Consider the following 14676-nt stretch of genomic DNA (forward strand, 5'->3'; position numbering starts at 1 on the left):
GCATTTATTTAAAAGAAATAAATTATATTTTTCATTTTCATGACCTACAGGGCAGTTGGTAAATCAGATATTTAATTGTTTGAAGTTACACTGTAATTACAGGAATAGCGGGGGGAAGAATGTTACCATTTAAGGTTACTTTTCCCACTTCATCAGACAGCCTATTCTGTAAGCGAGATTTTACTAACCAGAGTAACAGTAGTTAAAAGTAACTTTAAAGCACAGTTATATTTGTTACGGGTGGGTGGCAATAAATTGTTGTAACAACACTTGTAATTTAGCTTTATTCATAGCAAAATCTAAAGTTTAAAACATCAACCTCTAGAAGCACTCACACTCTGTGAACATGAGTAACCCATGTTAGATAAATGTAACAAGTCAGATAAAACTTAAATTAGACCAAAGTTTTATCTTTCACCCACTAGCTACCAACTTAAAAGGAGTAGCTAAAAAAGATATTAAATCATACTCAATTTAAAATCAGGTGAGAAGTAGATCATATTAACAAAAGCAATCATGTACTGAAATCAAAATTTTCCTTTCCATTTTGCAAGCAATTAATTTCCTACTTAACTTACCTTAAATCCAATCATCCTGTTTGCCAAATATTTTACTTCCAAAAATCAATAATATTTAACGAAACTAAGACAAAATGCATCTTCAGAAGTTTTCTAAACAAGACTTTCAACAAAGTTACATTAAATTTACAACATACATTTCCAAAGACTCAGTTGACACTGAGTATACAATCTTTCCTTCCTTTTCTGAGACTCAACATGCTACACAGATCTTCAAGTCAAGAAAAAATAATCATGCTAGAAGTATCTGATTTTAAAATATTTCTTACTTTATTGTTCATAAATGCTTTGAGGCACTGGATAAGTTTATGTTGATTCTTCTTATCAATACCTTCTTGCCTTAAAAGGGAGGAGGAAAATAACATAAGTACGAACAATCTTCACAAACTCTGCACCCCCTCCCTTCAAACGATCCGCTTTCTTACTGTTTCTTGTCCAGAAGCTTTTCCAATACATCCAACAGAAGTCCAAGACCTTCATGTCCAAAATTGTTAACCCAGCTGGAAGAAGAAAGAAAAATGCTTTTAGTTATTTCTTAATCAAATATAAAACTTGCACAGCTATGTCTCCAACGCTGCTTGTACACCTCTTCGTAGACACTGCTTTAAGTGTCACTTCCCAGGATCAACCATTAAGGCAAATGCTTAGTTCCAACAACTAGAAGTTGTTGAGAACCACCGTGAAAGGTGAGGAGATATTGCAGACAGTTGCAGACATTTCACTTACACTTCTCTAGTGTGTTGAGAACTACTTCCTCGTGCCAACAAGTATTAGCATAATTACTCTGGTTTCAAAAAAAAAAAAAAACCAACCAACCAACCAACCCCCACAGTTCTTTATTGCTAAGGAAAAACAGCATGATGAAAACTACAGCAGAAACTATTACTTACCTGACTGGATTGCTAGTGAGAGACACTCTCAACGACTCTAGACAATTAAGAAGCTTTTCCTCTGAAATTCCAGATCGCAGTTCGTGAATATATTCTTGCGAGGACAGTGTGCATTCATGCTTGCTGTTTTTCAGCCCACCCTATCACAGAAGACAGAATGCTGCTTAATGTTACATTGATAATAGTAGCACTTAGAGGATTACATGCAAGGCCAATATTTCCACTTGAGTTTTAAAATCATCGTCTTCCCTGTACAACTATTAAAGACACCTGATTTGACTTTGATTTGTCGTGTTTAATAGTTTAGGTTTTGCATCACAAGGGTAAATATTTTTCTAGAATCTTCTTGTCTTCTCTGAATAAAGTACATGTATTACAGCTTCAATATAAAAATTTAATTCCATCATTCAGTGTATTAACATGTTTACCTGCTATACACTGTTATTTAACACCTACTTCACAGCACTGTGGTAGGAACCACCGTAACGGAGAGACATAAAACACCTCACATGTGTTATTAAGCTTGTTTGAACATGCCCCCTGTACCTGTCTTCTGTTTTAAAAAAGCTGTGCATTATCACTATGGACATATCCTGACTCTCAAATTAATTCTCTCTTCTCCAAAAGAAAGGAAGATAAGCCACTGAAAATTACTTTCAAAAGGAGCTGGTATCCACCAACTGTTAAATCAGTGTTTGTAAAAATCATGCAACTGCATGACTCGATTATTCTTGCTGTAGCATAATTCCACGTTTGGCCACTAATAGAGATCTCTAGAGGATCTTGTTTGCTACAAAAGTATCACACGGAAGATTTGGCAAAGAGTTCATCTCCCTACTGAAGTGTCATTACAGAAGAATAACTACCTACATAGTACTTCAGTATGAAAATACATGATAATCAATTTTTAGAGCTGTAGTATTCAAAACCGTGAACGGTATACAAAATATTTTACAAATTGCAGAAAAGAAGGTTTATCTCAGAAGAGTGGTTATGATTAATATGCAGTTCCTAAAGCTCTTTACCTTTAAATGGTCTATTGAAGAGAACCTGATAATGATGTGTCATGGGTGTAAAGGCAGTATGAAGAGTGACTGACCTAGAATAGGATTTATATTTATTTGGTTTTAATTGTATCAGTAACTTCTCTGACTACTATAATCTTCTAATTGTCCGTCTTTCAAAAAGTTACACTTTTTATGAAGTTTCTGGCTTGCTCTATTAAAACTCTTACCATTTGTTTTCCAAAAATGGCACCAAGTACGGCAGATGACAAAACAACTTGTCTACTTTTACGATTATGACGTACATACTTTCCAGTATTAATGCATATAACAGATCTATGTAAACTTTCACAATGTACTTGCAACTTGTTTGTCCTCACCTCAACAAGAAAAAAATCTGACAGACATCGTCAATGCATAAAGTCAACGGTGTTCTCTGAAGTATGTGAGCTATGAAGATGTTTCTCCCTGATATGCATAGCACCTTTAGCTAGGCAAAGCATGCCAGTTATACACTGAAGGACCAAGAAATACATAGCGATGAGTAAGGGAACTACAATCTGTCACTATCAACCTCCTAAACAAAGAGATGCTCTTCCACCGAAGGAAAAAGAAATAAATAGGTGAAAGTTATCTTTATAAGAGCAGAAACATACCTGAAATCAGAGAAGTCTATTAGCACTACATATTAATAATAATACAGAAAAAGCATCACTCAAAGACCGTAAGGTAAAGAACTAGAAAACAGGAACAGCTTTATGCCATTCATTGCACTGGATGGAAACCAAAAAGATGATAGATGTAACTAATGTATACCATCTACACAAAACCGGATACAGTTGTTCTTATTTCAGACAACATCCATTCCCAAAACTCTAGAAGTGAAAGAAGAAAACATAAGCACTGCTATAAGCCACAAAATCTATAGAGAGATGAGTTGATGGAAGCTTCAATTAAATGCCATTACATTTTAAGCAAGACCCTGAAAAGCTCTCTAGAACACAAGATGTGTCTTTCCAAAAATATTATTTCCTGTGGTTAGACCTTCGACTGTAGTCTGCAAATTCCAAAGGAGGTATTGTACTCAGATGAGGCATTTAAGGTCTTTGTTATGTTTTCTTTCACATTTAAACCAAGGTGTGCTCTTGCTGCCTCCTCTTTCTATGCGTTGACATTAGTGAGGTCCCTCCACTCTGTCCAGCCCCTTGTTTTCTGAAGGCCTATGACTCCCTCAAAAACAGTTAAAATAGATTAAGTTAGAAGAATTGGCAGCACCATCTCCCAAGCCTCCTTACTGTGCCTTACAGGACAGGCGTATTTCCCCATTGTATGAATAAGCTCCTTGAACTGCATAGCAATAAGGAACCATCTCTTCTTCCTTTTTTCCCCTCTCCTCTTCAAAACAGATGATCACTAAAGGTGGCTCACAAAAATCCACTCTGAAATCCTTTCACTCAAGTACTCCAATTCATGCCAGAGAATTCTCAGCTTACCAGAATTACTTTCTGTTATTTTCTGCAATCAACTTCTCAGTCTCAATCCACTCTTAACCCTAGCCATGCTAATTGGAATGCTACAACCAGGTGCTATTTCTTTTATTTCCCCATTCAAAAAGAGTTTGATTTGAACACTGTTTGTAAGTAATACTATGCCTTTACATGGATCATATTTTAATACATACTTCTCACTGACTCTGAAATAAAAGGTCTCAGTGAAAGTTATGCTTTATGTAAGAGCATCTAATAAAGACGAAGGCAAAAGCAAAGTACAAAGAAACTGAGAGGCTTAGGTCCCACACCAGAACTTTCAGAGATTAAATCAATGCATAAAATCAAAAATCTTAGAAATTACTTTATGACCAGTCACCTTCACACTATTACAATTAAGGCATAGAATTATTCATTCATGACAACTCAAATGAAAGCCTGGACCACACACTTAAAATCCTCCTCTGAGGAAGTTAGAAGCAATGAAGTTGTAGGGTAAAACTAAGCTTAAGTGAACTCCTGGAAGTCTCAGAAAGAAACCAAGTATATAGAAGAAAACCTAGCTTGCTTTGCCATGTAGGAGGTAAATCCAATCAATTCCAATCTGTGTATAGGACACTTTTCAGGGTTTAAAGGAAAACAGTGACAGAGAAACAGGACAGACACCTTACAGTGCAGGATATAGTAAAAAATAAACATAAGCATAGTTTTCTTTCTACACAAACTTTTTTTTAATATTTAGAAAAGCAGTCAACAATCAAATATTTTAAGTGTTTTTATTTCAGTTTGTCTTACTCTACTTGGGTTCCAGATGATTTCAAAGTTGTTAGCTACACAAAGAAATTCCTCACCCAGGACCTTTGTCAGTATTAGAAAGGACTTCGCAAATGTCCAGCTTTATACACTACTTAGATGTGCCGCCAGAAGCCTGTAAACAAGCTTGAGGACCAATATTTAACAGAATGGGAAAGCTAAAGTATTTTGCCCTCCATGGGCAAGCAGCAGATATTCTGTGGTAAAGAACTGTGGAGCACACCTGAACCAAATAGATGGGCTATAACAGTTAAATACATGATCAGAAAAACCTGCGCAAAGTACTCCTCTTTGAGGCATTAGAAAATTCCGACCTCATTAGGTCTTAAGCTAAAGCTGAGTTCAGCTGAAGTTAAATATACTGCTTCCCTGAGACAGTGTTGATTTCGGTGAGACTGCTGGCAGCCAGTGCATTGAAATCTCACAATATCACGGTGGTCGCTTCTATCGAGTTCATTACACCTATCCCATACTTTAGGGGAAAAAAAAAAGTCACTCTTCAGGCAGAAACAAGTAACTGGTACCAGAATAATTATTAAAGTAGTGGAAGTAATTACTTATACTTCCCCCGCCCCAATGACTAACTGAAGAGTTTCTGCATATTCTCTATTAATACAATTCTGTTTCTATCTCAAGCAAAGAAACCACTATATTTTACTTAGACTATAATAAAAAAGTAATAACAAAGTCAAATAAGACAAGTTGTTTGGGGGGGTTCTTTCTTAGTTTGTTTTAGGAAAGCAATAAAAGTATTTCTATTATTTACTTTTTTTTTAAAAAAACCACATATACTCTGGTTGTTGCACATTTGACTTGAAAAAGCAGTCAGCATCCTTGTTCAAGCTATGGGGAAACACTTTTACCAGCTCCTGAACTAGAAATGAGAAGTCTACACAGTTCATATTCACCTCACCCTGTAGATACTAGCCAAACACATCAATTCAACCCATTAAAAATAGAACAAGCTGATCCTGCTTTAGACATCTACATTAATACCTTACAGATAAATGGAAGATGCACAGCTACCATTTCAGTGCAATCATCACTGCCTATGAACGCAAGAAAAGGTTACTTTGCAGGCAGCGAAAATGACAAGTGGACACCAGTGCTTGAGGTATCAAGTAAAAGTCAAATAAGTTAAAGCTCCGAACGCCCAATGAACAGGTAAAACTTCTCTGCAACTGTCACTACAAGCCAACAGTACTAGCATCAGCAGCCCAAAAGTTTTCTCCTTCCTAACCATAATAAATCTGTAAATCTTCAGGAAAATAATTACATATATGCCAGCAGATGCAATCAACTCCCAAAGGATGAATCCTATAAAAACATATACTGAGAAGCAGCACACCAAGACGCATGCATTCTTTAAGCAGTAATATGCAGAAGCCATACTCTAAGAGTGGCATTTCTTACTTTACTGTTTTGCAAGTTACCTGTGCAAAAACATGTTTTTAATGCATAACTGTTCTTGCTCTCCATCAGACCCCAAATTAAAAGGCACGGGGAAGAAAACAGATATTATAGAGTTTCTCCACTACCCATTCTGCATATACCAGTTTCCTTTACAAAATAATCTCTTCACAAAGCAGCTGTTCAGGCTAATTCATATCATAAGGAAATTACATAGCAGCAGGAATTGTTTGAAACTGGTTTTAGTGCACTGCACTCAAAATTAATAATCTGTCCCCTCAAAAATCAAATACCTTTAAATACCTTCATTGTGCTTTTCTATTTTCTCAACCAGCCTAAGAACGAGTACTGTATACAAAACTATAATGTACCAGTGAATACAGACAGGAAAGTCTGTTTAAAGACACTCTGAATAAAACAAAGCCGATTAGACCATTTTAAGTCATAGGTTGTTTCTGGGGGTTGTTTGGGTTTGGGGTTTTTTTAGTTTGGTTTTTTTGGGGGGTTTTTTGTGGTTTTTTGTGGGTTTTTTTGTTGTTTTTTTTTTTAACTGCAAAATATATGTACTGAATATGACCTATGTAGAAAACTTTGCAGTACCTGAAAAGCCTGTTCCGGCTACAATCAAAAATAAAATCCATCCATAACTAAAAAGAACATCTTTACTTTCAGCTGTCATTTAAAAGGTGTATGCAATTATTCCCCCCAATATCCTTTTTTCCAGGAAACAACAATTTGCTGAATTCCGTCCAACAAATTAAGTCCCAAACACTTGTTAAAAAAAAAAAAAAATCACTAAATTCTATCATGACAACATAAAATATAGTCTAACACTTAGTAAGAGAAAAGTTATGCTGTGAGTGATCTCATCTTATGCTTATTAATTGACCTTCTGAATCCTCTGTATTAATCTTATTCTCACATTGATATACAGCAGCTGACATTTCCACAATAAACTACGAATATTAACAATTAGGACATTAAAAATATCCATGTGTAAACTGAATGAAGCCCAATATTGTAAAGTTTCCAGTTATTGCCTTCAATAAAAAGCAAAACAAGCCTAAATTATATTTGTTGCTCACAATGAACAGATGACTTCTCAGTGAGTCTGAACTATTTGGAAATAGATCCCTGAAAAGTCCAATCAATGATCTTATACTGGCCAGATAAACATGACTGAGGTAGTTCATAATTATTTTGATAAAACAAGCATTCAGATATGCCCACTGAACTTTTAAATCCAAGATAAAAGTCAAAAAAATTCCAGCCTGATCTCTAAAAATGGAAGTGTATTCTTAAGAAAAAAAACAAAACTATCATGTTCATACTCACCGGAACTTTACTTCCGACTATCTGCATGCAGTGGTCAGCCAAGAGAGGTTATTGTGTAAAAGAGATAATAATAATACATAAATAAACACAGAAAAGTATTTAGTAGGATGTAGTATCACACAAGTTTTTCAGTATTTAACCATTAGCAGTAGTTACATTCTTTTATTACTTTATCAAACTGTTTGAGTTACAGCTTCTCAACAGGAAAACAGTAGTTCTACTGTAGGAGAAATAGTTTGAAATCCCTATGTTCTGCTGCTGAATCATCAGTATTTTACACATTTACTAACAAGTAACTAAATACCTAGCTTGACATCTACATCTTGCGAGATGAAGAGATATGCCATTTTGTTAAAATTATCAGGTCAGATATTTTATATATGACACTGAGAAAACTACAGGAAAAAACTAATGGCACACTGACTTCCTTGTACATATAACAACTGCATTTATTATGGAGCTTTTGATCTATTTAGATGATGTCATCACTGAATTTCATTAAATATTCATAATCAAAAACATAGCCTGCAGTTATAAATCTAACTTGCATTTCAGAAAAACTTATGTGGCATTTTTCCTCAATTGCTCAGTATGGATGCTTTTAATTACACAGATAATTAAACTGTGATTTACAGAATGCCATCTTCTCTTTTTACCATGGAACAGCATCTCAGCATGTTCATGAACAAGAAGTTGACTTTACACAGAAGAAACTGTAGAAAGGCAGCACATCTCTGCCCTGTTCTATCACTTTGCACAAATGACCACATTCCTGTAAACACCAGGATAGGGACTTCTGCCTAAATATTGTAGGCCTTTCCTCGTTAGCCATCTGCTGCAATCTGGTGGCAGCCAGTTTATTGAATAACAACTTTTATCTGATGAAGAGCCTGAGACAGTATGATTTTGTTCTGAGATCTGAATTCGATTGTATCTATTCAGCCTCTACCTGCTTCATTTTCTACTCTTTTCCATTTTCCTTTTAGGAAGTCTTTCAAAAGACAGAAGTCCCTGCAAGTCCGTCACAGTCACCTCTTCTCTCCTCTTCCTGATGAAGCTTCCTCTAGAAGCACAAGATGGACTGTCATCACCAGACAATCTCTTTTCCTAATTTACTACCTTCTTCTCTCACCAGTGTCCAACTTATTCAATGTGGCATGAGATGTCACAAAGTTAAGTTCTGAAACAGAATTTTGAGCCTTCACCATTTTCCCAAGCATAATTTCCATGGTCAACAATCTTTCTCTTCCAGTGAGAGACGGAATCAGAAGCACCAATAATCATATCATGTGAAAGCATCCAGCTTATTAGCACCTATCCTTCCTCCATCCCCCAAGGAAAGGAAAGCTTTTTTCACCTCTGAAAACCAAGGTTTCTTTCTCTCTCAGAACTCTGAAGCCAGTACAGTGTTTCAAAAAAGCATGGTCAACATGCTGCAGATGGCACACAAGGCAGAGAAAATTAAGCACCAAATTTAAAAATAATTTGGTTAAAACAACATCAGTAAATGAGAGTAATATTTTCAAATGAGTAGAGAGAGCTCAAAAGCCTAACTACGACAAACATGAAATGAACTGGAAGAGAAGTCACATCAACTGTTAAGTGTGTTTCGTATGCTCTGAGCAGAAGAAAAGGCCCAAGTATTTTCAGTATAAAAAAGGAAGACAGATGAGCAATTATTTGTGAACAAAGAAAAAGGTAGAAAATTTTAAGTTCATTTTGAATGCAAATCAGCATTTTCATGGAAGACAAGCCTGAAGATGGCCTGAAGAAAAGAAAGTCTGACAATTCATCATGCAGTGAAGATTGGTTAGGGCTTGAATTCGACTAAGCAGAACAGTCATTTAACTAAACAGAGGACAAAATTAACAGTGAAAATGAGGTTTTGCTTTATTCTAAGATCCCAATCAACATTTTACAATTCAGCTCTACTTTTCATGTTTTTTACACAGTAAAGATGCTAAATTAAATGCTAAAGTGGGGTAACATGCTACAGAAAGGTCATTCATATTTCTGAACAACCTTAAATTATTCCATTCAAATGCTGTGATTCAATTGCAAGAAGGACTTACTGAAGCACACAAACTTCAATACGAGCCCTTCTTCCATTAAACAAAACATTTTGCGTATGTATAAAACATCCATACTGGCGCTGACTGAAGTTCAAAGCGCACATTCCTGTATGAGGACATTTTGGGATTTATTTTTGTTATGTTGTGGTTTTAAATTGTTAGTACATTTCGGCAAACATATCCCCAGTTCTGTTAAGTTTCCTGTGTTAAAGCGCATATGGTGGCAGTAATGCAATCTGTTAAAATTCTCAGCAGTTATACATGCAACGGTTGTCATGCTTTTCTTAGCTACAAAATTATGGTTCTTGAGGCGTCTACATTTCAATATCACTATATATAAGAGAGATCATCATCGTTTAACTACTTTTTGGGAAAGAATTGCAAGTACTTCCACTGTGAAAGTTTCTACTGCTTCAGTAGAATATTTTTGCTTACTGAGAAAAATTTAAGATTTCACATTGATCATCAGGTGAAGACAAAACCCTCACAACACATAATCTATAGTTCCCAAAGATAGTCTGGGCAAAGTACATTAAAAAGGAAATTTCATATTATTCACTGCATAAGCTTGAATAACTCTCCAATAACTTGTATGTTTAGCTAGACCGTGCTTTGAGCACGGGATTCCTTCCGGGGCAGACTAAAGGACTGCCGATTTTGGTTACGATGAACTCATGCAGGAACATCACTCCTCTCAGAAATGTAGATCACCATCTGCATGTTATACTGCAAGTTTTTGCCCACTTAAGTTTATAACTTTTAATGCAAAGCATTTGCATTTAATAATTGCATGTCATTGTACTCTTAATTTTTTTGAAATTTAACTTTACAGAGATGATTTTAAAGGTTAAAAGAAAACTGAAGTCAACTGCAATGCTTGCAGTCCATGCTTATAGATTCATTAAGCAGACATCATTATAATCTTATTTGACAGTTTATTTCACTAAGAAATCGATTATTATTTAATGCCATCTGTATTTAGCACTCAGACTCAGCTCCGTAGAACTGCTAGCTGTTCTGCCATTATATATTTGAACAACTTTTCCACGCATAGTCTTCGTGTCCAGTAACCTTTTATTGCACACAGTAGCTTAGGTGTGAATAAAGATGAGATTCACCCTAATTTCCAAATAAAATCATATGCATTACCTAATTTTATTGAAGAACTATGTTGATAGCAAATTTTATCACTTGAAGCATACTACTGCTCCTTGGATACACAAAACTACCCACCACCATCACTCCTCCCCAATACTGCAACACATTCAGTTCCTCGGAATTCACCACTAGCTTCTTTAAAATTCTTTATGTAACAAATAGTGGCACAAATCAAAACAAAACCTATTTCTAGGGAACCCAGAGTCTCTCTCTCTGTTTCAGCCAACATTCCTGAATTTTTGTGGCATATTCTCCTTTTACATGATGAGAACTATATTTGCCATAGTCAATTTTTAACACAGAAAAAGCATTACCTCTGTATTTTATAGCTAATTAGTACTAATAGTCCCACTACTACTACTAGTCTCACTGCAAAAAATAAATTGCAGCTCTCCACTATTTAAAATTGTATTTCTCTACCCCAGCAAATGTTGGAGCATGCAGTGGTTCTCTTTTGGCACACAGAAAACAGGCAGACTTCAAAAATTCTGCAATGAAGGATCCATCAACTAAGGGTTAATCAATCAACCTAAGTACAGAGAATGACCAACATGAATGAAAGGTCTGAAAATATTTTTTTCTACTCAAAGTATAATTTGAAAATCGTCTTAAGACCATCTTTTCACTAAAGGAATCATTTTATTTACCTGCAGAACATTTAGCAGAATATTTAACGCAGTCTTCAAGCCAGCTACGCTACTAAGCATATTCAAATTAAGCTAAAATACTGACTTTATTTCATTTTTAAATAATTCCAATGTTTTGATTCCCTGTTTCTAACACTGCAAACTGTACATCCAGTATGTATGTCATTAATGAAACCATAAAGTCATACTATCCCCTCCATAAAACTTTTGGTACCAAAAATTTGTAAGGTGAATTCCACATAAATATTGTCAGGTTCCACCCATTACTCTACATCATTGGATTTGCGATTTCTTATGGTTTAGAATAAAGCATCAAGTTTTCACATTGGCCAACAACTGAAATACAAACTAACCCTTCAGATGCAGCTGCATTTTAATGTCTATTAGCAAGTACAGATTTGTTTGGGGTTTTTTTCCTACCATTCTTAGAAGATAAATCCAGCCAAAGAACCTGAAAGTCTCGGACTTGAAAAGTACAACACTGACAAAGCTAAGCTTCTTATTTTCATCTGTCCTGGAGACGTAACTACTTACAGATTTGGCAGTTGCAGAAATGTACTGGACAACCATCTCACGTTTTGTGGTCAAGTCTTTATCTCTTAAAGGAGCTTTACGTTCTTCATTTAGATTCATGTCTTCCTGTAAAGAAACGGACCACACAACATCAAGATTCTATTCCATGCTTTTTATTAGTCTTGGTTATTTTTATACTCCTTTTCTTAAACAAACAGCTCATTTTTAAACAAACAGACGTGACTTGTTCCAGCTTATCTGTATTTCAGTTTAATTCTGAGCTACCCGATTTTCTCATTTCATTCTGTCACTTCACATGTACACTGTTTTCAAGACAGAGCCAAAATTATAATTGCAAAGGCAGTTACCACTAGTGAATTTTGGCTCGAGAAATAGAACTAGAGGACAAAAGCAAAAAATTCTACACCTTCAAGTTGATCATATAAGTGTTAACTTTTCTGAAGTTCCTGAATTTTTTATAAAATCTTACCACAACGGACACCATTCCTCTATTATCTTATCAGGAGGATGTTGTATAGATTATTAGCTTGTAGCAGGGGTAGATGTGAATGTGTTCCAACTGATGTAATTAAAAGAAACCTAAAAACCAAAATATTCTGCTAGATTAAATCTAAAGATGCCTGTTTCCATTTAATATGTAGTCATTACCAGTCATGAATCATCTTGCCATTAGAAGTCAAAGCAACTTCAGATTAGCCACTAAGACCAGTAAACATCACTGTAGTAACTTACTAGGTAACAGCTTTTCCAAGGAATTATTAGTCTCTGGCAGACAGACCTATTGTCTGCTTCAATTAACTTTACTTGGAAAAGTTAAAAATTAATCCCTTAATCTAATAAGCAAATCAAGGAAGTATTAATTAACACTTATCCAATCTCTCAAAAGAGATTCACAACTCTACACATGTAGAGCTATACAACAGAACAGGACAGTTCTTAGACCATTCTGACTGCACGGAAGTTTACAACAATTTCAGATAATGATATAGAAAACATTATTTCCAACAATACTCAAAATAATGCATTTCCTTATACTTCATTGACCAACACCAATGTGCATAGCAGAATTAATACACACCGACTTGTTTGTTTCTGCATTACTAACAGAAAAGCTTGCTTGTGAGGGAAATCACAAACCTTACCAAGTCATCCTAAGACAGAAAATATTCAACACCATACAAAAATTCAGCCTCCTATACATTAAGATTTTATTAATGGAAATTATTGTTTTCCACAGGTATTGACTTAAGTTTATTAAAAACTATCCTTCAAGAGCAGTATCTAACTACTGCAACTATGGTCTATAGAGGCTATCTTAATGAAGCATTCAACAGCTTAAAATTTTTATTTTTGCCTTAGTTTTCTCTGTCAAAGTATACCAAGTAATTTAAACATTATTTTATTATTTTATTTTTATTTTATTTTCTATAGGATAAATTTATTTTGTTTTAATAAACATTTATTTAATATAAATTAACTTACTATTTATTAATATAAACATTATATTATTAAAAATAAATAATACTATCATTGCATGAGTTACTCAATGTGCCAATTTTGACAGGTCTATCAGGCCTATGCTATACCCTCCCAAGTAGTTAATACTTCCCAAATAACATCTGAAAATCACTACTACATAATAAATGGCAACATGAAAACAAATTAAAACCTTGTAAAATGATGTAGCACATCATCTTACCATCATTTTTTCAAAGAGATCCATAACTTCTTTTTCTGATAAGTTCATGCAACGCTCATCAACAAGCGCCTGGGCAAGCGGGATTTCACTTATAGAAGGTTGAGAGTCAATAGGATGCTGAATGAGAGGTTTCTCTTTTTTCACTGCTGATTTTCTGAAGCTTGTTATTCTGTCACGCTGCAAAGACATCCGTTTAAAAATAAGCAGAGATAGAAATATAAAAAAAGCAGCCAATTACCTGGCACTAATACACACATTTTTAGTTAATCCAAGCAGCAGAGTTAAAACTCAAACTGAACTGTAAGTAAAATACTCTTAAGATTCAGAGATTACTTTTCATAGAAAGACAACAACATTTAAGGTAAATTCATGGCAAGTGACATGCAAAAAGGGATATAACTATGTCTCACAGTTTCAAAAGTATACCATCTATGTTAAACTCTTAGCATTTCAAAACCTTGAGTTCATCTTCTCACATTACTCCCTAATTATCCTGATAGTGAATAAATATGGTACCACAAAGGTAATGTCCAAGCGTTCCTTCACCTGAAGAGCTATAAGTCTTTGGAGGACAACTGAAAAAGCCAGCGTTGGGAAGGAGGTACTCACAAGTTCATCAGGCTTATAAAAAAATCCTGCTAAAGTAAAATAAAGTTTGTAGAGGAATTAATGCTCCAAGTATAGTTCACAAATCCTTGAAGTGTTTTTGAGTACGAACTCCTGAAATTAGTGCATAATTTTAAAAAGCCAGGTAATGGATTACTCGCACAGAAGCAGCCACCCAGAGTTAAAAACACATAACAGACATTAGTGAAAGCATATCATACAGTCTGCAATGACATTTCACTGGTTAAGGCTGACTTGTTTTATACCTTATACCAAACCCCCCACCATTTTTTTCTTTTTAAAAGCATGCTTACTCAGTTAATTTGTTAATATTGGGAAAAAACCAACAAGAGCACCTTCCTTATAAGGCCATTAATTACTGTTTTATTAATATATAACTATTTTGAATACAGTCAGATTTTTTTTTTATTTATAACACTGTC

The 14676-nt window shown here is 34.8% G+C and overlaps 1 protein-coding gene across 1 annotated transcript in view; it reads right to left on the minus strand.

Moving 5' to 3' along the window:
* The window catches only part of DIAPH2 (diaphanous related formin 2), a gene marked incomplete at both ends in the record, with an annotated part of 241610 nt that overhangs the window by 205973 nt on the left and 20961 nt on the right, over window positions 1-14676 (minus strand). The window contains 6 exons of the mRNA XM_082004221.1: window positions 848-917; window positions 1004-1078; window positions 1469-1608; window positions 7518-7538; window positions 11929-12033; window positions 13628-13804. Coding sequence (XP_081860347.1) covers window positions 848-917; window positions 1004-1078; window positions 1469-1608; window positions 7518-7538; window positions 11929-12033; window positions 13628-13804 — 588 coding nt within the window. The remainder of the gene's footprint in view (window positions 1-847; window positions 918-1003; window positions 1079-1468; window positions 1609-7517; window positions 7539-11928; window positions 12034-13627; window positions 13805-14676) is intronic.

The sequence above is a fragment of the Phaethon aethereus genome, assembly GCF_964289735.1.
Source record: "Phaethon aethereus genome assembly, chromosome: 10".
Taxonomy (NCBI): domain Eukaryota; kingdom Metazoa; phylum Chordata; class Aves; order Phaethontiformes; family Phaethontidae; genus Phaethon; species Phaethon aethereus.